The sequence below is a fragment of the Delphinapterus leucas genome, chromosome 12, assembly GCF_059928025.1.
Source record: "Delphinapterus leucas isolate spDelLeu-1000000601 "Yukka" chromosome 12, BTC_Dleu_Yukka2, whole genome shotgun sequence".
In the NCBI taxonomy this organism is placed as follows: domain Eukaryota; kingdom Metazoa; phylum Chordata; class Mammalia; order Artiodactyla; family Monodontidae; genus Delphinapterus; species Delphinapterus leucas.
Window position 1 is genome coordinate 27972798 of NC_143140.1, and position 23841 is coordinate 27996638.

General features: G+C 37.8%; 1 protein-coding gene across 1 annotated transcript in view; it reads right to left on the reverse strand.

Moving 5' to 3' along the window:
- RARS2 (arginyl-tRNA synthetase 2, mitochondrial) overlaps positions 1-23841 on the reverse strand; it is a 121414-nt gene that overhangs the window by 55541 nt on the left and 42032 nt on the right. Inside the window, 6 exon segments of the mRNA XM_089921838.1 lie at positions 1632-1708; positions 4477-4560; positions 6916-6971; positions 14843-14940; positions 22128-22211; positions 23604-23706. Coding sequence (XP_089777964.1) covers positions 1632-1708; positions 4477-4560; positions 6916-6971; positions 14843-14940; positions 22128-22211; positions 23604-23706 — 502 coding nt within the window.

A 23841-nucleotide genomic window follows, 5' to 3' on the forward strand; every position in this document is an offset into this window, starting at 1 on the left:
CTGCATAGAAAGAAACATATGTTTAGGTTTCTATGGAGTTTAAGAACAAATTTTACTAAAATATTTAAAACATTATGGGCAACAAAGATTTACTATTTACAGGATTAAATTAAAAACTTCTGAGGTTGGGTGGGTGAAAGATGAGAGTGGTAACTCTCATATGTTAAACTGTACTCTAAATTCTTAAAAATGTTCTCTCAATGGCAGAAGGTCTCCAAGTGGGTATTTGTATTTCCTGCACCATGGCTTGTCTCTGGGGCCTGTATCTGACAAAAGGTTCACTAACCTCGTGGTAAAAAATACTCACGATTACTCAAAGTTTTAAAAAATAATACAGGGCTTCCCTGGTGGCGCAGTGGTCAAGAGTCCGCCTGCTGATGCAGGGGACGCGGGTTCGTGCCCCGGTCCGGGAAGATCCCACATGCCACGGAGGGGCTGGGCCCGTGAGCCATGGCCGCTGAGCCTGCGACCCTGTGCTCCGCAACATGAGAGGCCACAACAGTGAGAGGCCTGCGTACTGAAAAAAAACAAAACAAAACAAAACAAAATAATACAGTAAAAATTCCAGGCACTAAGGTGGCAGGCTTTATAGACGACCGTAAAGAATTATTAATTTTTAAACTCTTGACTATCAATAAAACTCTTAATGGGAAAGAGAAAAAAAAATCTTTTGGTTAATAGTATAAATCAAAATGTAGGCATTTACAGTGAAAGTGAAGGCAAAGACTCAGGAGGAAATCACACACCTTTAAAGGTCTTTAAGAATCAGAACGTGTTTTGTTAATTTAGCTATTGATACAAAGCCAGCTGCAGGAGAAAAACAATTTAACAAAAAGGAAAACAATGAAGTGCTCTCTGTGGCTCTGGCTAGAGAAGTAAAACACTGTTTGGCAAGTGCTCTTCCTCATACACATTCTTAGTCTGATCCCCCGTATGTCACCAGCGTGGCTGACACAGTATCTGTGTTCCTTCTTGTCAGGCCTAGAAGCGGCAGAGATAACAACTGGGACAGTGAAAAGGAAACACATCCCTTGAGATTAATTGGACAGGAAGGGCTTTATTAATGAACTCCAGGAAGGACTGAGGACAGAAAAGCAGAGTATCCAACGGACTAAATGAGGTAAAACAGAAAGAAGTTCACATTGGGCAAAAGGCAGGAAAAGGAGCTTAAAGAAAAATGAAAAAAGTGCACACAAATTCAGAGAAACACGTGTGCCTTCCCCCACATCAGAACAAGAGCAAAAAAGTATACACTCATGTCTTCTCAAGGTTAAATGAATTATAATTATTACTATGAAGAAAACTGCAGTACATAACTAATAAAAACTGAAAGAGTTCTATGCTGAATATGTTATTCTGTGTGTTTATGCTAAGAAGTTTCTATACCTGGAGAAATACTGTCCCAAATCAACTAAAAGACTAATAAAAGAAACACCTGGATTTGAAAATGAAAGGAACTCCCTAGTAAAATATAAGCAACACTTTCAATTGTTTTGGGTCCTTGTTTTAAGGAACAGTTTTTTGGTTTTTTTTTTTTTAAACCTCTGGGATTAAAAATATGTTATGAAGCTGCACTGTACTCTGAAAAAAGAAGCTGAAGCATTTTTGAACATTGTTTCTTGCCAACTTACTTCAAAAAGATGCTGTAAAGGATTGGACTGGAGTTTTTCTTCATAGCCAAACAGCTGGAAGCCAGTTCCCAAAAGACCTAGCACAGTAATCCGTAAATGAAAAGATTATACAATCGAACAGTAGAGAACAGTCATGGCAGGGAACAGGTACAGTTCTATAAAAAGATTAACCTCTCATAATTATGCATCCTGAAAATATTGCAAAACACACACTATCACGTTCTGCTACCTCATAAACTGACACAAGTCAAATTCAATATATTGAATCATAAATTCAATATATTGAAGAGCTCACTGAAATTAGTTCCACAGAAACCAAAAGACTATGAGCTCATCCAAGGCAGAGCCTGGGACTAAATTATCTTTATGCTAACGGTGCCCAACACCTCCCTACAAGACACTAATAAAACAAGCATTTATTGAGCAGCTACTCTGTGGAAGGACATCGTGATGCCAGGCACTAGACACTCAAAATTTGTGAAAAGAAACTGATGGGAAGTGTTTTCAAATCTTACTTTTTAAACTTGTAGGTGTGAAAATAAAACAAGGTAGGATTAGCTTAGTGTTACAATATTAGTTCTTAAATAACTGAAGATAAAACTTGAAACAGCCCTGATTACTTCTCCCATTCAAGGTGACCAAGAGACATAATGCTTTGATCTGGCCGATCTGCTTTGATTGTCTTTTATTTGCCAATTTTTTTTTTCTTTTAGTCTTTGATGATGAGTTCAGAGTTCAGGGAAGGTATTAATTTCAACCTTTTTAAAAAAAATAATAATTGAGGTTTGTAAGCTACAATGAAAATTCTTAGTATGGACTGTGAATATTTATACTCTTAATATATTTTGCTAAAAGATGACCACAATTTTGGATGAAAGGATAGATGCAGGCTGGGCCAAGAGTAATTACAGGTAGTGCAATTACTTTAAAAACTAATCTGTTTCTACAACTGTATCAGTTACCTAGCTTCAGATCTAAAGGAGCAATTGCCACTACTGGGCCTTGTTGATGTACATTTTTCTATGTAGGCTCAGCAGAAAGTGGGATGTTACTAAACACGGGGTAGACAATCTTTGGGGCTTAGACAGGAGCTAGAAGGATGACTAAAACATATACCAGCACTATTCACTTTCAAGCAAGAGCAAATGTGATTATGATTCAGGGTCTTGGGAGTAGGGTGTGGAAAGAGTGTTCTAAAAAACAGAAATAGGAAAAGTAAAGGCCAATTCCATTTAACATTCAACGTAATACATTTTCAGAAACTAATTCTGTACTTAGGAACTGTCTGCCAACTTTTAATAGGGGATAGCTGAACAGCCAAAATTAAAACTCTTCAACAATGATGGTTATAATGGAAATGTTGACAGATCATTAACCATAGTAGTCCTTTAGGAAAAAACCACTACAATAAAATCCTGCAGCTAAAATGTAATGAATATCATAATCACGTATTTGCTAATGGCTGTGAAATGCGTGAATAGGCCAAACTGATATAAAGAGGATGCCATCTATTAAATCAGACTGTTCAGCCTAGAGCCCAAACCACTGTGAACTGCAGGTGGGTTTATAAAATGCAGGGCATGTTTTCTGTTCCTCCACAGTGAATAGTAAGGGCACTGTTAGGTTCAAGTTGTACCCTTTTTAGGGTCTAAAAAGGATTCTAACTGAAAGGATAATATTCATAAGAGAAGGTCACGATAAATCTGTCTTCCGGAAACTGATTTCATTTCACTAGATATGGAACATAATAGTATCAGTGAACTTCAGAACTGGCAGTGCACACTGCACTTTATAGAAGCTTTAAAATGTTATGCAGCCTTTCTTTTGGAGTAGTATTGTGAAATACTTCCCAAGACAGATTCATTCATTATTCTGAGTGCCTCTTAAGTGCCAAACACTATGGATACAAAAATAAGTACGACACAGCCCATGCTTTCATGGAACATTTCACCTAGCAGAGGAGAGAAGCACACAAAAGAATTCAGTAAGAGAGAAGCCTATTTGAGTAAAGCTGGGTACTAGGAACTTGGTGATGTGAGAAAGTGGGCAAGGGTGTGTCTGGCTGTCAGAATGCTTTTCAGAGGTGACACTAGGGCTGAATCTTAAAAGGCACCTGGTAGCTGCCAGAGATTTTAATAAAAAGTTCACATTTCACATGCTACCAGTCCTTCACTACCACAGCAACTTCATTTATCCCGTCCTTCCACACCCTGATTACTGCAGTATATGAGCTACGAATGGTTCTGAGTAAACTCATGACATTAGAGATAATCTGTGGCACTGAACTGTTTGGGTCTCACTCTTCTCTTTCTCTCTTTTCTTTTTGACCCTCACCCTCACCCTCACCGCCCCCCTCTGCCACTTGTACAATTTAAGGGGAAGCCAAAGTATCCCAGTTTGTTCTTCCTTTACACCACCGGCCCAGGGTACAACATTTCATGTAGGATGGACCAGGGAGGCTGAACTTCACTAGTTTTAAAAATGGCAGGGCTGTGGTTGAGAAGGGTGTATACCTAGGCTTACTTTTCCCCTAATACATACTTCTACATTTAACTAACCAATGTAAGCTACTTTTCTTTAATAAAACCAAAAAAGTCTGTATTTATCAGGTCTCGTTCTGATTGTATGAAGCTTCCTTCCTGAAAACTTACTTGTATGGTGAGAATTACTCTAATAAGTAATATATAAGATTTATGCAAAAGAGCCATTAGGGGAAAAAAGCAGGTAGGAGGCACTACTTCATCCAATGGAATTCTGCCTGTATTCTGTCCAGGTGATTAAGTAATGAGATATTAAAAGAAATTAAACTTAACGATATGAAAAATAAAGCCTCAGATTTACTTACCAAACTGCATGCCCCAATCCCCAAGATAATTTATTCTTGTTACTTGATGTCCTAAAGCTTCTTTGAGATTTGCTATAAAATTTCCTAGTAAATCAATAAAATACACAGTCTCTCATTATCCATTTTGGTATAAGAACCATGTGCTTCTCTAATATCAAAGCATAACACAGAAAATTCTTTTGGCAAAATTTACTAACAATTTCTTTTTACTAAAACATTCATTATTGTGTTTTCATCTACGTTATGGAAAGGGAGTAAGAAATTATTTTGGAGGAGGTAGTTATTCTAAAGAGCCTCACAATTTTCAACAACATTAATGGGGGTTAGGAACACATGTTCAAGTAATTGCAATTCCAAGTCAATTCCAAGGACAGAAAATAACAGAATCTCAGTAGTTAAAAAAGAAATATATAATTTGGCTATGTCCTAAAGAACCTAGCCATACCGATTTTTCTTTTTCTAAGTAGCCCATTCCACCTTCTTTCCATCACGAAGTCCATCCTCTCATGTTGCTCCCTAACTAACAGCACATAGCAGTCCAAGGCCTCCACCTTCCTGTACTGCTGATGCTGGTTTGACATTTGACCTCTATTCCACTCTCCTTCTAGTGTGCCCTCACATACTGCAGAGGCTGGAAAGCTAAAAATAACACTCCCCAGAATCTCTGGCAGTTAGGGTTCCAGAAGTCATTTAGGTTTGGGCAATTTGATACACTTTGTATGTGATCTAGAAGGCAGAAATGAGGTGGAAAGGGAGCTACCTTTATTTTTTCTGACAAGCACAGTAGTGGAGGCTTTGTTTTTTAGTGGCATCACTACTAGAGGTCCTAGTGTCCTGTCATCTGACCTCCAAGGGAAGTGAAAGATAGGGTATGGGTGGCCTCTTTTGCTAGTTTGAATTCTAGAAGGCACGGCAGTAGTAATGGCAGTTTCCTGACTGTGGCAGTGGCAGTGATCGCAGAAAAGGCAGAAGCTCCCTTGATGATCAAGTTCTATGGTATAGTTTTGTGAGTCATCTATGTCAGCTTAATCCAAAGCTTCTTCAGCACTCCCAACAACTTTGCAAACTATTCGATATCCCATAGTAAATTCCTTCCTGCTTTTACTAGAGTAGATCTAGTTTTCTGCAAATAACCCCTCGCCAATATGCACAGCTGACAAAGTACTGCAGCTACTTCTCCAGTTTCCCTACTTCTAGATTTTCCCAAGGTATATGGTCTCAGCAACAGGATTCACCTTTTGCAGCTGGTACTCAGACTATATTCCTATTTTTCTTAGCACCTTAGTATCTTATAAGTCCAACTAAATGTCTGAACCTAGGCTTTTGGAATTAGACTGCCTAATTTCAAATCCTGGCTGCAATACTTACTAGCTGTGTGATTTCGGGAAAGTTACTTTTGGTATCTGAGTTTCCTCATCTATAATCAGCAGTACTTAATAAACTGGGCTATTGTGAAACTAGTTGAGATAATACATGAAAACACTTAACATGGTAAGTTTCAATAATTATCTCTTCCTGGTTCAAATATTTCCCTTAACAACTGTCAAACAACTATCATGTTCAACCCTATGCTTTTGACTTACTCATGTAAGACAACAGCTTTTCTTATACATTGTATTACTTATATTCTTTTTCATCAAGTCCTGTCATTTCCTCTCTTAAAATGCTGCTTGAGAACTTTGTAACAATGAGAGCTGACTAGTGTCGTAACAATCTATGCCACAAATACTGATTTCTCCAAGTCCTTAAAGTATTCCAGTACGGAATAAATGACTTTCTTGTAAGCATGCAAAAGACAGATTTCTATACCGGAAGACAGATTACATGAGATAAACTCCAAAATCCCTTCCAATTCTAATATTATACAATTCTAACTGCAGCTTTAAGATTGGGCTGCTACACAATGTCATGCTTTAAGTAAATGGAAACCATAAGCCTATTATACACTGAAGCATTACAGCCAAGAAGTACAACACTATAGTAATTTCTCTTTATTAGGATAGTCTTGTTTCAATTTTCAGTCTTGAAAACTCCAGTTAGTACTCACATGACTGAGACTGAGTTTCTTTTATATAACAAATATGAACAAAAAAATTGGGAGGATGACTATCAATCCCATATAACTATTTTCATTTCAGCATCTTTCAGTTCTTCTTCATATGCATACATATTTTTAACAAGTTAAAATCAAAACATACATACCAGTTAAACCTGGTTTCTGAGTTAATCTTTTGGTTTTGAAACAAATTCTTTTTGCTATTTCTAAACCAATTTTTTTCCATTTTTTGGGTGATATTTAATTAGCATTAAGCTCATATAAATTTCAACTTCTTTGTTTTTTGTCCTTTTGTTACTTAAGCCTTAAACCATTAGACTGTATCACCAAATACAGCCCTGAAAGGCATGCTCAGTATTTTCTGTGAAACGAATGACACTTACCTATGATGGTAGAACGCAAATGTCCAACATGAAATTTTTTGGCAACATTAGGTGAACTGCAAGATAATTGCAAAAGTTTACTTTTTCTGTTCTAAGAACAAGAGTTCTAAAATGAACTAGGTCATAGCTCCATAGTTTAATACAATTGTGGACTAAAGCCTTTGGTAATTTAGGGCAAAGATAGCTAAAGATTAGACATTTAGAGCAAAGATAAATTAGATCTCAGAAAGAACCATCCTTAGTGAAATTGATCCTCTGACTCATGAGGTAGTCACATAACATACACAGAAGTGGCACACTTAGGAAGCAGGTACATTTGAGGACTGATAAAAAGATGAGGAAATTCAGAGATATGTTGTGATACAAACAATGTACATTATTAGAAATTAAGTTTAGTGCACTACTTCTCAGTTCTTTAACTTCTTAAAAATTACTGGGGACCCCAAAGAAATTTTGTTTATATGAGTAATATCTATCAATATTTATTGTATCAGAAATTAAAACAAAAATATAGAACTATTTATATATAAAGCTTCCCAGGATAACCAGAAATAGGATTTACCACTCCAAATTCTCAAGCAACACATTTATTAATCTCGGTGGTTGAGAAGTTGTAATCAATAACTTAACAATAGCAAATGCTTCTAGAGCACACTCACTATCTGACAGGCACAGTTTGACATACTTTACATGCATTAACTCACTTAATGCTCAGAAGAGCTGTGATGTAAGGTACTCTCATATTTGTGATGAGGGACTTGAGATACAAAAAGGAAAAAAGATAATGAAGCGAATTTGGCAATATCTTGAGGACTCTTGAACCTGGGTGATGAGCCTATGGGACTTAACATACCTTTCCTCTATTTTGTGTATGTTTGAAAATTTCGTAAGTTTTTTCAATATTAAAAAAAGATACATTAACTAGAACACAGCTGGTTAAAATTGGTAAAGGGACTTCCCTGGTGGCACAGTGGTTAAGAAACCGCCTGCCAATTCAGGGGACACAGGTTAGATGCCTGGTCCAGGAAGACACCACATGCCATGGAGCAACTAAGCCCGTGCGCCACAGCTACTGAGCCTGAGCTCTAGAGGCTGCACGCCACAACTACTGAAGCCGAGGTGCCTAGAGCCCGTGCTCTGCAACAAGAGAAGCCACCGCAATGAGAAGCCTGTGCACCCCAACCAAGAGTAGCTCCCACTCACTGCAACTAGAGAAAGCCCGCGTGCAGCGAAGACCCAATGCACCAGAAATAAAAATAAATAAATTTATATTAAAAAAGAAAAGTGGTAAAAACAGAGCTTAATCTTGGTCTGTCTCCAAAGCCTTGTTATCAATATTTCCCCTTTTAAGGGTATTACCATTTAAAAACTTGATCCTACAGATACCTGAGCACAATTGTGAAGTCATGAAACTATAAGGATACTCATTTAATCATTATTTAGAAAGAAAGCAAATGTTCTTCAATAGGGTTAAAACAACCAGCAAACAAGAAAGATATATAAAACACTGGTTTTATGAAACTAAACAACAGGACGGTGAAGGACTGTGATCCCTATGAGAACGTCAGCCAACAGGGTGACCCTTAGGACTGCCTTACTAGCAAATTCGGGAGATGTAGCTAAAGCAGAACAATCTATACCATGAAATGTTTATATTAGAAAGGAAGAAAGGTTTCAAATCAATGACCTAAGGCTCTCCTATAAGAAACTAGAAAGGGAGGCTCAAACCAAATCCAAAGTAAGCAGAATAAAAGAGAGTAATACAGATGAAGGTTAAAAAAAAAAAAGACAGAGAAACTGTTAGATATCCTAATTGCAGTGATGGTGATGAGACCTGGACATCTTTGACAAAACTCATCAAATTACATGTTGAAATATGGTGAACTGTATTGTACTGTATGTAATTATACCTCAATAAAGCTGATTAAAAAAATCTCCAGACAACAGAATACTATGAAACAATAAAAATAAGCCAGCCCTGGATGTACTGCTATTAGAGGAATGTAAGCTACATTGTTTGAAGAAAAAAGCAAGGAAAAGAACAGCATATAATGTGTGTGATCTGTTTACAAATGCAAAGAATATCTCTAGGTGGGTAAGCAAGAAACTGGTATTGGTGAATGCCCGTATGGAGAGAACTGGGAAACTAGGTTAGGGAGTACACATCCTTCTTACTGAATACCCATCTGTAATCTTTGAATTTTTAAAAACTAGGTATTTATATTATCTGTCTAATAATAATAAAAAAGCTTTCGCATTGTTTTAAAAAACTGAGTATAGTTGATTTACATTATAGAAGTTCCAGGCATACAACAGTGAATCACAACTTTGAAAGATTATACTCCATTTATAGTTATTATAAAATGTTGGCTATAGTCCCTGTGCTGTACAATATATCCTTGTAGCTTATTTTATCCATCGTAGTTTGTATGTCTTACTCCCCTACCTCTACCTTGCCCCTCCCCACTTCCCTCTCCCCACTGGTAACCACAAGTTTGTGCTCTACATCTGTGAGTCTGTTTCTTTTTTGTTATATTCATTAGTCTACGTTTTAGGTTCCACATATAAATAATAACATACAGTACTTGTCTTTTTCTGTCTGACTTATTTCACTTAGCACAATGCCCTCCAAGTCCATCCATGTTGCTGTAAATGGCAAAATTTCATTCTTTTTATGGCTGAGTAGTATTCCATTGTGTGTGTGCGCACGCACGTGTGTCTTCTTTATCCAGTCATCTGTTGATAATACTTAGGCTGCTTCCATATCTTGCCTACTTCCATATCTTGCCTAGTTCAATAATGCTGCTATGAACATTGGGGTGCATGTATCTTTTCGAATTAGTGTTTTCATTTTCTTCAGATGTATACTCAGGAGTGATATTGCTGGATCATATGGTAGCTCCATTTTTAGCTTTTTGAGGAACCTCCATACTGTTTTCCACAGTGGCTGCATCAATTTACATTCTCACCAACAGTGCACGAGGTTTCCCTCTTCTCACATTTTTGCCAACATTTGTTATTTGTGGTCTTTTTGATGATACCCGTTCTGAGGTGTGAGGTGATATCTCCCTGTGGTTTTGATTTGCATTTCTCTGATGATTAGCCACGTTGAGCCTTTTTTTTAAAAAATAAATTTATTTATTTATTTATGGCTGCATTGGGTCTTTGTTGCTGTGCACGGGCTTTCTCTAGTTGTGGCGAGCGGGGGCTACTCTTCATTGCTGTGTGCGGGCTTCTCACTGCGGTGGCTTCTCTTGTTGCAGAGCACGGGCTCTAGGCACGTGGGCTTCAGTAGTTGTGGCTCTCAGGCTCAGTAGTTGTGGCTCGCGGGCTCTAGAGCGCAGGCTCAGTAGTTGTGGCGCACGGGCTTAGTTGCTCTGTGGCACGTGGGATCTTCCAGGACCAGGGCTCGAACCCATGTCCCCTGTATTGGCAGGCGGATTCTTAACCGCTGTGCCATCAGGGAAGTCCCCCATGCTGAGCATCTTTTCATGTGCCTGTTGGCCATAGATTTTGTACTTTTTCTTTAGAATTAGAAGAACTGAGTCTATCTAGGGCTTCACAAAACCTCCCTTGAAATCATCAATTTGCCATTCTCTACATTCCTGCTCGGAAGGGAATACAATGATATGGAAAATACAAATTCAATTCCTTTGGCAATCAAAGTAACTACTATGAATACAATTTGGACACTTTACTGGAAATTAAAAAAAAAATCTTTCAGGTAATTTCCTCAATCTTGTAAGAAAAGAGATAATATTACTCTTATTTTCCATACAAGAAAAGAGACTAGAGAAATAAACTGTCCCATCCAAGATGACTGAATCAGTTACTAAGTGAAAAATGGTACCCTGATCTCCTGGACTTCCATATTACCACAGGTCCTCAATTTGTTTTTTGAGAACACTTCACACTGGGGAACAGCAGGGAGTGGGGAAGATTGTGTTGACGAAAGAAGAGGAAAGGCTACCACTGCGGACTGTGCTCCTGCAGATTTGATTTGAACAAAATAGGAAAGGCTGACTCTGTAGAGAGGAGAGAGGCAACAGTAGTCAGCTTCAATTCTTACTCTACCTACCATGTGGAGCCCAAGCCCAGGGGGGACAGTCATCTACACTGGCACTTTATCACACTGCTCCTGGATCAGACAAAATATAGGGAAACCAACCACATATCAATATATCAGGGAGGCAGGAAAGGTTAAGGATACAGGATTCAGAGTTAGCTCTGTGACTATGAGCAGGTTCCTTGACCTATCATCACCATCATCATCTCAATATAAGGGGCAAGCTTCTTGAACACAGTGATTCTATCTCTTGCTTTGAGGGGAAAGTTGCCTGGTCTATTAGAGAAACTATGTAGTTAAAGAAATTCTCTCCTCCCACCTCTCTCATTTTCAGGACAAATTCAAGAACAATGTTTTCTATCAGTTTTTACCCTCTCCTCTACCTGTTTCTCTACTTTGAAACCACAATGATAAGCGCCACAGCAACTGGAAAACTTCTAAGGGAGAAAGCAGCTATGGTCCCACAGCAATGCCAGATGAAAAATAACAGAGAGCAAAGATGGCTGCTGGGAAATGGACTCTGCTTTCATCAGCATTCAGATGCTCATTTAAGTTCCAGCTTTCCTTAACTGCTTTAGAAAAACGTTGAGAGAGGCAAATCCATAAGCAAATAAACTGCCCTTCAAAAAGCCTATAGACTACAACTCAAATAGAACATGTTATTTTTAGACATAAGCATAAACAAAAAAGAGCATTATATGGGAAACACAAACTTTGGAGAAAAGCCAAAGAATCAGTGAGCAAGAAAGACTACGGTCTTGGTATTTTGAGCTTGGCTGGGGAGAAGGGATGGTGAAGAGGAAGTGAACGTTGAGAAGAAGGCATTAAAAGGGAGCACTGGTGGCAACTTTTCACGTGTTCATGTTTCAAGAAACTTGTGATGGCACTATTTCAAGGGTGAATGTGTAGTAACAGATATTATTCTACTTTGCTACTGATTTTCCTTTGCTGTTGGTTAGGTAAGAGCAAGGAGTGTACAAGTACTGAAGTACCTCCCCAGAGAAGGGTATGTGTCCTGCATCACTGTAAAGACATGAATGAAAAGAATTAAAGGTGGGCATCACTGTAAAGACATGAATGAAAAGAATTAAAGGTGGCTACAAACTCTTTGCCACTCTCCATTAAGAGATGTAATCTACTCCCTTGCTCTGAATCAGGGATGATCTTGTGACTTGCTTTGACCAGCTGACAGTGACAGAAGTGATGATGTGCCTGTTACAAAACCAGATATTTTACTATCTTGGAGCCCTGAGCACCTCTGTAAAGAGGTCTGGCTATTCTGTTGGAGAATGCAGAGAGAGAGATGCCTGGCCAGCCCTCAGGTGAGATGCCAGACAAGTAAATGAGCCACCCGGATTTCTAGCCCTAGTATAATGTCTAGATGACCAGAGTTGCATAAGTGACCACAGGCAAGTAAAAGAATCATTAGGCTATGTCCTCCCTGATTTCCTGGTCTACAGAGTCATGAACATTAAAGTGGTTGTTGTTTTAAGACACTAATCAGGAGTGTGGCAAACTTTTTCTTAAAGAGCCAGATAGTAAATATTTTAGGCCATCTGGTCTCTATCTCAATTATTCAACTCTACTGTACTCAACTGCCATTAGAGTATGAAAGTAGCCACTGTGACAATATGTAAATGAATGTGCAAGCCTGTATTCCAATAAAACTTTATTTACAAAAACATGGCAGGCTGGATTTTGCCCATGGGCTAAAGTTTGCCAATCCCTGTATCAAGTTTTGTAGTGGCTTGTTATGTAAGAGATGACTGAAATGACGGCAACTTTCCTTGGGGGATGGCCTTAGTGTAGTTCCTCTCTGGGGTGAGGATGACTGCAGAAGTCCCTCTCTGTTCTTTTGATGCAACAACGTTTACACTAAACTTTAAATATCTTGATTGGAGCGCACCGGTAGCGTAAGATTTATTCATAATATATATCTGCTCCATAAAATGGTTAGCTTACTCAACAATCAGTCCTTATCATAAACAGATGAGTTTACCCAGTCTTAGAGGGTCTGCTTTTTCTAAGAACATGACTGAGCGGCAGAGACAGTACAAATGTGGAATCCATAAAACCCATTCACCTCTGATTACCCCAGGTACTAATCATAACTAAGTTTAACTAAGTTATCATCATAAATTATAATAATGAGTTAGAAAACTTGAAATAATATCTGCCATGTCAATTTTTAAAAATCTTCCACAAAAACATATACTTAAGACAAAGGCTCTAGCAAGTTCTATCTTTCTAAGTGGGAAAACAGCTCATCGAAGCTCTTCCTTGGCTGTTAGGAAGGCAAATACAATATCTCTAACAATGTTCAAGAGCTGTCATCCTGTCAGCTGTACCCTGAAAGTGACCCCTCTTCTTTTTTGGTTACCTAAAAGCAAGTCATAGATTAGATGGTTTTGTTGATGGCATATAAGAAAGTTATCATGAAGACTATTTAGAGGCACATTAAAACGTCAGGCTATTTCTCTGGTAATTTTAAATAATACGCATTACATGTAATAGACCTTGTGATGTTGGATTCGAATTAGTAACATCAGTAAAAATTGAGTTCCAGTAGTAATAAGCACTCCTACAGTCCAGAACTTGGCTTCTAAATACCTCCCTCACAAAAAGGAACCAGGACTTCTTGGGGGACATGGACAATTCTAGGTCTGAGTAAGGTTGGAACATCTTATGCCAAAAAGAAAAGTACAGCAAGGCTTAAGGGGACATGCAAAGAGAATAAAGGAGCCTAATTTGGGATAATTTGAGTATAAAACCCAGTAATTTAAAAACAATCTTTTCCATGATCCAGCAATCCCACTTCTGGGTATATATCCAAAGGAAACAAATTATCTTGAAGAGAAATCTGTACTCCCATGTTCACTGCAGCATTATTCACAATAGCCAAGGTATGGAAACAACATAGGTGTCCATCAGTAGATGAATGGATAAAGAAAATGTGGTATGTATACATAATGGAATATTATTCAGCCTTAAAAATGAAGGAAATTCTGTCATTTGCAACAACATGTATGAAACTGTAGGGCATTAAGCTAAGTAAAATGAGCCAGACAGAGAAAGACAAATACTGCATGGTATCACTTATATGTGGGATCTAAAGACTAAAAAGTCAAACTCCCAGAAACAGAGACTGGAGAAGTGCTTGTCTGGGGCTGGAGGCTGGGGGAAATAAGGAGAGGTTGGTAAAAGGGTGCAAACGTTCAGCTATAAGACGAATAAGTTCTGAGGACCTAATGTATAACAAAGTGACTATGGTTGATAACACTGTATTGTATAATTGAAATTTGCTAAGCAAGTAGAACAAATGTTCTCACACACATACACAAAAAGTAAATATGTGAGGTGATAGATGTATTTACTAACTCAAAGGGGGAAATCCTCTCACAATGTATACATGTATCAAATCATTATGTTGTACACTTTATCTTACAATTTTATTTGTCAATTATACCTCAATAAAGCTAAAAATATATATACATACATTACAACACAACAAAGCTTGTTCTCTGATAATCACATTACTCTGAAATTCTTAATATGATAGTAACCATCATCTGTGCTTTAGGAGTCTACTAAAAGGAAGAACAAGATCTTCCAAAAAAAAAAAACCCACAAAACTGTTAATACATAATTAAAAAAGAAACATAATAACCAGTAGGTACTTTGATTAAAGTCCAAAATTTTTATTCATGGTTTAATGATCAACTCACTGTGATTTTAAGGAAATAATCTAACTAATTTTTAATTTTTCCATGTGTAATTCTGTGAGATCCCAGATGAAAACAGTAAAACACTCACCTGCCCAGCCAGTTGATTAACCAACACGTATGATGGGTAGGCACTCACCTGAACTCAACCACGATCTTCTTCTGGGGAAGGCCAGAAAAAAGTTCACTTTTTAATCCATATTTTGAGCCATCTTCAATCACTTCTTGTAGTACTGTCTGAAAAGTAAAAGGTATGGGACTTAATGAAGAAAAAATGTGCAATTTTCTTAATTATTTTGTTACTGAGAACTAACTATTGCTAATTTTCACATTCTAATTTATGGAACTGAGAATTTTATAGTATTGTTAGCAGTACCACCTTCTTCTATCGCTAATGCTAGTCAGAGCAGTCATAACACAAGTTAACATCTACGGGGCCTCTTTGCCCTTTTATACATCATGTCTATTCATCCTTATAGTAGCGAATGATGTAGATACTTTACAGATGAAGAAACTGAAGCTTAGAGAGGTAATTGCCAAAAGTCCCACAGCAAATAGAAACAACAAAACCAGAAGCAGCATCTAATATATTTTCTTTTTTTTTTTGGCTGTGTTGGGTCTTCGTTTCTGTGCGAGGGCTTTCTCTAGTTGTGGCAAGTGGGGGCCACTCTTCATCGCGGTGTGCGGGCCTCTCACTATGGCGGCCTCTCTTGTTGCGGAGCACAAGCTCCAGACGCGCAGGCTCAGTAGTTGTGGCTCATGGGCCTAGTTGCTCCGTGGCATGTGGGATCCTCCCAGACCAGGGCTCGAACCTGTGTCCCCTGCATTAGCAGGCAGATTCTCAACCACTACGCCACCAGGGAAGCCCCAGCATCTAATATTTATCAAATGCATATTATGTGCCAGGCACTGTACTAAACATTTTATATGTATTATATGTATTAATTCTCACAACAACCCTAAGAGATGAGTATATTTTTACAAATGAGGAAACAGAAGCTCAGACTGGTTAAGTAACTTTCCCAAGGTCATACTGCAAAAACTTTGTTCACTCCACAGCTTATGTGTTAACTCTGCATGGTGCTGCTACTTTTGTGATACTAATGATCACAGTAATGGTAGAAAATAAATAAAAATTTATAATTTAAGTTCCTCTTGGCTACATAAGTAAAAAGCAAGGAGATATCACAGAAACTGCCAAAACATATTCCAGGTTAAATAACATAGAATTACTGTATGGTTCACAAAATTCATACTTTATTTTTTGCTAACAATGATGATGCACTTATTTATGTATCTACTTTTTACTGTAGGATTTTGAAATTACTGATAGGTTTTGATTTACTCATACTGATATTTGCTTCACACACAGTATTTGAAGTCCTAAAAATGTAGTTTATGACATGAAGGATTCTACTATCATAAGAGCTGGTTAAGACAGTCACTTTGGGACTTCCCTGGTAGCACAGTGGTTAAGAATCCCTGTGCCAGTTCAGGGGACATGGGTTTGATCCCTGGTCCAGGAAGATCCCACATACTGCGGAGCAACTAAGCTCGTGCGCCACAACTACTGAGCCCGTGCGCGTGGAGCCCGTGCTCCGCAACAAGAGAAGCCACTACAATGAGAAGCTCACGCACTGCAACAACGCAACTAGAGAAAGCCTGCATACAGCAACAAAGACCCAACACAACCAAAGACATAAATAATTAAAAAAAAAAAAAGACAGTCACTTAATGGAAAAGGCAGAGAAGGTAGTAGGAGGCAACAAAGCAACACTTTTAAGAAGCATCTATAGAGTGCCAGGCTCAAGTCTAGATGCTTCTTTGTTATCTTTTAAGCCTCACAATCTTAAAATGGGCAACACTTTCCACTTAATAGATGAAAGAACTAAGTGTGTATTTGCCCAAGGACAAAGAAAATATTCTCTTCACTGACACTGTGCATTAGGACATACAGAGAAAGGACTAATATACAAACATCAAGTACAATAGTGCCTGTCCTACATGAGGGACCCATTAAATGTTTGTTACTCCAAGAACATGGGTCACAAGAAGATTGCAAGTGGGAAGGTAAATGTAAATGAGAGGTAATTCATACTCAGATTATTCAAAGGTTAAGGCGTACCCATCCTTTTGACTTTCTATCCCTTTTTATGTAACAGATGGTAGACTCCACAAAAGGTTAACAGTGGTAAGTTAGAATTCTCTTTAACAAATGACCCTTGGTTCATTGATTTCGCCGGCATAAACAAAAAAAAAGCAACTTCAATAAAGGACGATCTTACATGCTCCACTTCCAAACCATTCACTGACAATTCGACCTACCTGCTAACTAGCTAGCTTTTTTCTCTACCATTTCACTGAAAGTGCTCTCAAAATCAGTATTCTAAATGCCAAACCCAATTGAACACTTAAATCGTGTTTAATACATTACTTTTATGAATACATTCTTTTCGTAAAATTAAAAAATTAGACAAATTAAGATAAGGCTGAAGTCTAGAGTCCCTTTTGTTCATCTGCCCTAATCCTGGTCCCTTCCTGCTTTCCCCCGGGGTAACTACCTTTCAAGCATCATTTTAGCTGATTACTATTCCCTTCTCCTTGCAACTACCCAGCTTCCTTGGTTGTAGTGACATCATTCTACTGAATTTTGCCTTCCTTTATTTCCTTTGAAGACCCCTCTTCCACTGCCTGCCCCCACTCCCTACCCTGTGCTCCTTTCTTGCTTCTAGCTCCTTACTTTACACTTCTCCTAGGTGTAAAGTCCTAAGACTTTACTACTTACCTACCAGAATCTTGTGCTACAGATTGATAGTCAACTCAGGATTAAACATCTCTCTCAGGCACTTCAAACAGAATATACTCCTCTTCCTTCAATGTTCTTCATTTCCACAAATTTCACTCTGAACCCCCCCAGCTAACCAAGTCAGAAACCTAGGAGGAGTTCCTAAGATCTACCCTTTTCCCTCAACCTCCAGAACCAACCACCTGTTAATCACCAAACCCTGTGCGTGCTGTCTCCTACATATTATAATTTTCCCCTCTGCCCTGGTTTAGACTGTCATCATCTGTCAGCTACACCGCTACAAAAACAACTACAAAAGAACAATAGCACCTAACTATCTCCTTATATAATATACATATTTAATCAGGTCTCTGTTCTGTTTAAAGCCTTCAATGATTCCCTACCACTTAAGAGATTTTCCCAGTTTCTGGGTTTTTACTTTACATGCACATCATTTTTACTTTTAATTTTGAGGAAACTGATTTGTTGAAAGGCACATTGTAATATCCATAAAAATGACAAGTTATGTGTTAGTTTTTTTGATGACATATAACTATTAAAATGAAATAAATTTCATAAGCGTAAGAAATACCAAAAAATCATGTGTGCCACCTGTGGTACACATAACACACCATGGAAAATAATGACAGAAGAAAAAGCTGAAACTCTTATGTAGAGCATGTAAGGTCTTTCATACTGTGTAATTTCATATCCTCCCCCATGCCATCCTATGTGCAAATCATACTCAGTCACCTCCTGATTTCCAGACAATGCCATGTTTTTGACTGTACTGTCCCAAACTGTCCCCTCTGCCTGGAATGCCTGCCCTTGTATCTCCCAAGTATATTCTTTATCTTCATCCCAATTCAAGGTTATCTCCCGTCTCTTTGAGACAGATTTACTTTGAGGGAGTAGGGAAAAAAAAAATTTACATGTACCTTTCTTTACACCAGGACTGCATCTTATACATGCCCTCATTATATGATTCATCCCACTGTCTAGCCATCACACATTACACTGTAATATTTTTTATGCTTTGCTTTTTTAGATCATAAGCTCCTTGAGGGCAAGATACATGCCATTTTGTCTTCAGATTTCAGTAATGCAGTCCCTGGCAAATAATAAGCAGGAAGTTTATTGAATTAGTGGGCACAAAGAAGAATGTCAGTGAACTAGTAAAGTTCTCTGATATTTTAATAGAGTAAGTTAGAGGCCCATCTATTCACCAATATGTACGTTTAAAGGTAAGAGGTACTCAGTAATGTAAATGTAGGTACATAAAGAATCCATAACCAGAAATTAAATCTTTCAAAGGTTTAACTTTTTGGAATGCTTTAGCAAATTAACAAATATTCCAATAGGCGGGTGCTTTCTGTTTATCCACCACCGTTATATTTTCTGTGGATGATTCTGTCATTTTATCTAATTCTTTATTGGTCAATATATATTTTAAATTTATTTTATATATTTATCTTTGGCTGCGTTGGGTCTTCAGTGCTGTGCACAGGCTTTCTCTAGTTGTGGCGAGTGGGGGCTACTCTTTGTTGCGGTGCACGGGCTTCTCATTGCGGTAGCTTCTCTTGTTGCGGAGCACAGGCTCTAGGCCATGTGGGCTTCAGTAGTTGTGGCTCACAGGCTCTAGAGCATAGGCTCAGTAGTTGTGGTGCATGGGCTTAACTGCTCCGTGGCATGTGGGATCTTCCGGGACCAGGGCTTGAACCCGTGTCCCCTGCATTGGCAGGCGGATTCTTAACCACTGCGCCACCAGGGAAGTCCCTGGTCAGCATTTCTTGACAGCTCTCAAAAGAACTTCTAAGGAAGTTACCACTACTTGACTAGTCAGTTCCTTAGTCAATACCTGAAAAGTGCTTAATCATTAATTCTTTCCATGTGTTCAGCTAATTGACACTACCCATGACTTGAATGCATCCACTGCCTATTGACATAAACTCAATTAGTGAAATAATGAGCAGAGTTAGAGCCACTTAAATGAGTATCTCTTTCTTTTTTTCCCCTTAAGTTTTGTTAGAGCATGCACAGTTGAATTCGGCAAATAAAAATGCATGTGTGCATGCGAAATAAAAAATTGTATTATCCACTGTATATTTCTAAGGCACACCTAAAAAACAGGATTTTGTTTGCCTTTTTCCTATTTGATTAAACTCATATTTTCTCTTTTTTCTCCCCATAAACTGAATTAACTATTATTCAAAGTTAGTTTCTTCTGAAAGTCATCTATAGACTACTGCCAGGTAGAAGTCTGGTACCAAAGTGATAGTTCTTCACAATGATAAGTTCTTCTAGCTTTGAAAAATGTATTATCTAGTCTCAGAGATTTGGCAGTTCCTACTACATTTAATTTTACATTTTAGCCTCCTACCTTTGATGATGATTTATATGAAGACATTATAAGCCATTATTAGTGATCCAAACCTAAGCTAACATTTAATCATCTCTGGTGCTGCCAGTGCTAGTAATTCAATTGCAATGCAAGAACAGATACATTTTATGCAAGGCTAAGTTTGTACATGTGGAAACAATGATACAAATTCATAATTCTCTGCTTGAGGAGTAAGTTTTGGACATAGATCATTGGCTACATGTGAATCTCAATAACTTTAACATGGAAAAAAAAAGTTTTATAATGGTCCTAAGAAGGATTGAATTTTCTTGATATGATCTGAAAACTTCAGACATGCAAATGAACATTGTTTAAGGCCTGAAAATAATGGAGCCACATGTAGAAGAAATTAGGCTTTGAGCAGATAAGAATTATTATTAAAAAATTGTAACACAGGTACATTCAATACTCCCTTTTTCAGACTATGGGTGTTCACTGCTCTAGGATGTATCTTTACTGTGACACTGAGCAGGGTACTGTAAGCAATCTGCTTGTTCCTTTAAAGAAAGTCACACTAATATCCAGATCCTCAAAGCTACAAGGAAGGGAAGGTTTCCATGTGAGAAACAGTAGCTGGACCTCAAAGCCCTAACTCTTTCCCTCCGTTGTCAATTGAGAAGGATTTGGGAATATATTTAATAAGTGAGCTAGTGGGCATCCTTAAACAGATAAAATCTCCTAGTTAATTAATTGTAATAAAGCATGAAAATTCATGGCCATTGAAATTTTAAATTATTAACTATGCCTTGCCTCGAAATATAAACTATATTTCTTTCAGCTAAGCTGGCTATAAAGGCAAACTCCATCTACCGTAGCACATTTTCCCATAGTAAAATTGCCTATCAAATGGCCTAAAGTTTGGAAGGCATGTTGGCAAGTTCCATTTCTCCTTCCATAAACACTGAGACAGCAACTGGAGGAAAGAGTCACTTATTTAAAAATGGTACATTAGATTCACTGGTTTGCTAAGTTGACACGAAATGTTATCAAGAGCCCAACAAGTTGTAGACGCTTTTTAAAAAGCTCATAACAAATTTTTCTTGTCCTTGTGACGGATTTTGGTTTAACAAGTTTGTCTTGAACTAACAGTGAAAAAAAGATAAAAGAGTTCAAAGATCTAGAGACAAGCATGAAATACTAACTCTCCTTCAGAAGAATTATAGGGCTGATGGGTAAATGTCTGTAAACTATGTAACCTTGGGAAGAAACTATATTATTAGAAATTTTGGTTTTACAGTTATTTTCAATTCAAGACCATAGCATATACTAAGTCTGACCAATCCAACACTGGTGTGTATTTCTTTTTTTAAATTAATAGACCAAACCATGCATTATGATAAATTTTAAAGTTCAATTGAGATAAAACTGAACAAATGGTCTCATATCCAGGATTACTTGTCCTCCATGGGCTCACTCAAGGGAGACCCAACTCCTCTACGAGGTTTCCCCAACTCCTTCAGGTCATCCAGATTTTACCATATCTGATGTTTCTTATGCTTATTGAATCAATCACTTTTTAAAAAAAATTTATTGTTTTATTAAAAGAACTGTCTTATGGTTTCTCTTATATAAATCTTATGCTTCCAACAGATTATAGGCTACCAGAGAGTGAAACCAGCAGTACTTTTCTTGTATTCAATATGGAGTCCATTAATTCATTTAACAATAGTTATCTCGCACCTACTGCATGCCTGGCACTGTGCTAGGAACTGGGGATGTGAGAAAAACAGATGCTATAAGTCCTAATGGAAATTAGAGTTTAAAGAGCAATAGGCATTAATCAAACTGGGAATTCCCTGGCGGTCTATGGTTAGAGTTCTGCACTTCCACTGCAGGGGGCACAGGTTTGATCCTTGGTCAGGGAATTAAGATCCTGCTTGCTGCGCGGCACAGCCAGGAAAAAAAAAAAAAAAAAAAAGAATAAAAAATTAATTAAAAAATAAAGTTATAGAAAAAAGATGTAAGATAGCAACTACAATAAGTTTTGCAAAGGACACATATACAGTGTTGTGAGCGTATATGAATGAAGGGGTCAGAAAGGCACTGCTAGGGAACCTCAAGATCTGTAGGATAAGCAGATTTAACTTGGGGTGGCACTCCAGGCAGAGGGATCAGAATGTGCAAAGATTCTAAGGCAAGAGGAGGCACGGTAAGTTTTAAGAACTGGAGGGAAACCACTGTAGCTGAAGTAGAGGGAATGAGTGAAGGTGCAACAGCTGCAACATAACCCATCCTTACCTTTGTTAATAGTTCTCTGTTTATTTTGAAATTTACAGTCCCTGGACCAGTGCTGATTTCACTCACCACTGTGTCACATTTTAGCTGAAAAGATAACAAATCAAGTAAAACAGGCATGTTATGAAATAGGCTTAATGAGCTTTGTAGCTCTGATCCTATCAGATTGGCTCCCAAGGGCAGCAGGTGGGTCCTCTCTCACAGTCATTGTGTCTGGACCTCGGCTTTAGCCCATCTCCCCAGTTCTGTCATTCTATTTGCATTTACACGTTTTCTTCTTTTCCGGGCTAGACTGCTACTCTGTATTCGAAGTCTCTCTCTTCCACCTTCCCATTCTCTCACTTCAAATTCTCTTTCTAACGTGGAAAAAAGGGAGCATCACTTTACCCCCACCCTATGTACCTTGACATGCAATGAATTCTTTTTATTTCATCCGCCTTGCATGAGAGTGACAGAACGTGACATTCTGTCAGGGCATCTGCTAGAACAACTCACACCCACACATAAAATGTAAATAATTTAAATGCTCGGTCTTCAATGGATACGCTTTACATTTTTAACCAACTAGATGTTCAAAGCACCCGAGACACCCATGAAGCATGAAGAAATTCCTGCTGTCACTGAGGAGCCACTAGCCTTTATTTTTGAGAACTCACAGGAGAAGGAGGAAATAAATCTTGTAATTAGGATAATTTTATTCCTGGTATACTTCCTGATAAAAATCTGGGGTAATTTTTGTGGTCAAATAAACATTTACTTAGCTACCAAAGCTCCTTTATCATATTCATTCTTTAAACATTTTTTTCTATGAAAGTGACTTTCATTGTTTGGACTCTTCAGTGTGCCCATGCCCTCTTCTGTGTCACATGTAATAACCTTATTTAAAAAAAAAAAACTTCCCCCAAACCTGCTTTTCTGAAGGTATTATGCTAACAATTTAGATGTGGTCATTCACCACAATCCTTTCAATTCCTCTTTTAGATACGGAACCCATCAGAGAAATTAGAAATGGAAGAGGTTTGTTAAATCATCTAACCACTTCTTCTCTGCAATCATGATTCTATTTACATCTAATCATTTCTTCTCATATTTTAACGTTCATCTTCCCAGAAGCTTATTTTTAAAACTGCAACCCACTGCTCTAATTTATCAAGCTTGCTCTCCTAAATTCAGAAGTCCATCCAGCTTCAATCTGTAAATTTAATTAACACTTCAGTCTTCCTGTAAGTAGTTAATCAATAACTTGAATAATGTCAGCTCAAGAGGAATGTTTTATACCTGATTTCAAAAACCATCCTAACCTTATAGTATGCAGCTAAAATAAATTTAAATTATACTTTTCAAGGTGCCTTGGGAAAAAACGCTATTAAATTCATTATTATGGCTGAGATAGCCTGCAGAGATAGCTTGCAGAGTAGTTTTTTCTTTGAAATACTACATTTATTATAATGTCAAAAAGAGATAATAGTGCTAAAGTACCTTCTCTGCCAGTCTCACGGTTTGAAGTTGAATATCTGGTCTTGAATGGTCATTGTTGTTTTCCAATAGAGAATCCACAGAAAGCTGAAAGTCAGCTACTTCTCTAAAGACAGACATTGAAACAGGAAAAGGCTGTTACCTTAAAAACATTACTAGTGTAACAAACAAACAAATGAAAAAGACTAATTACTCTGTGTTCTCTACATTGACACAATTTTATCAGAAGGAATTACACTTT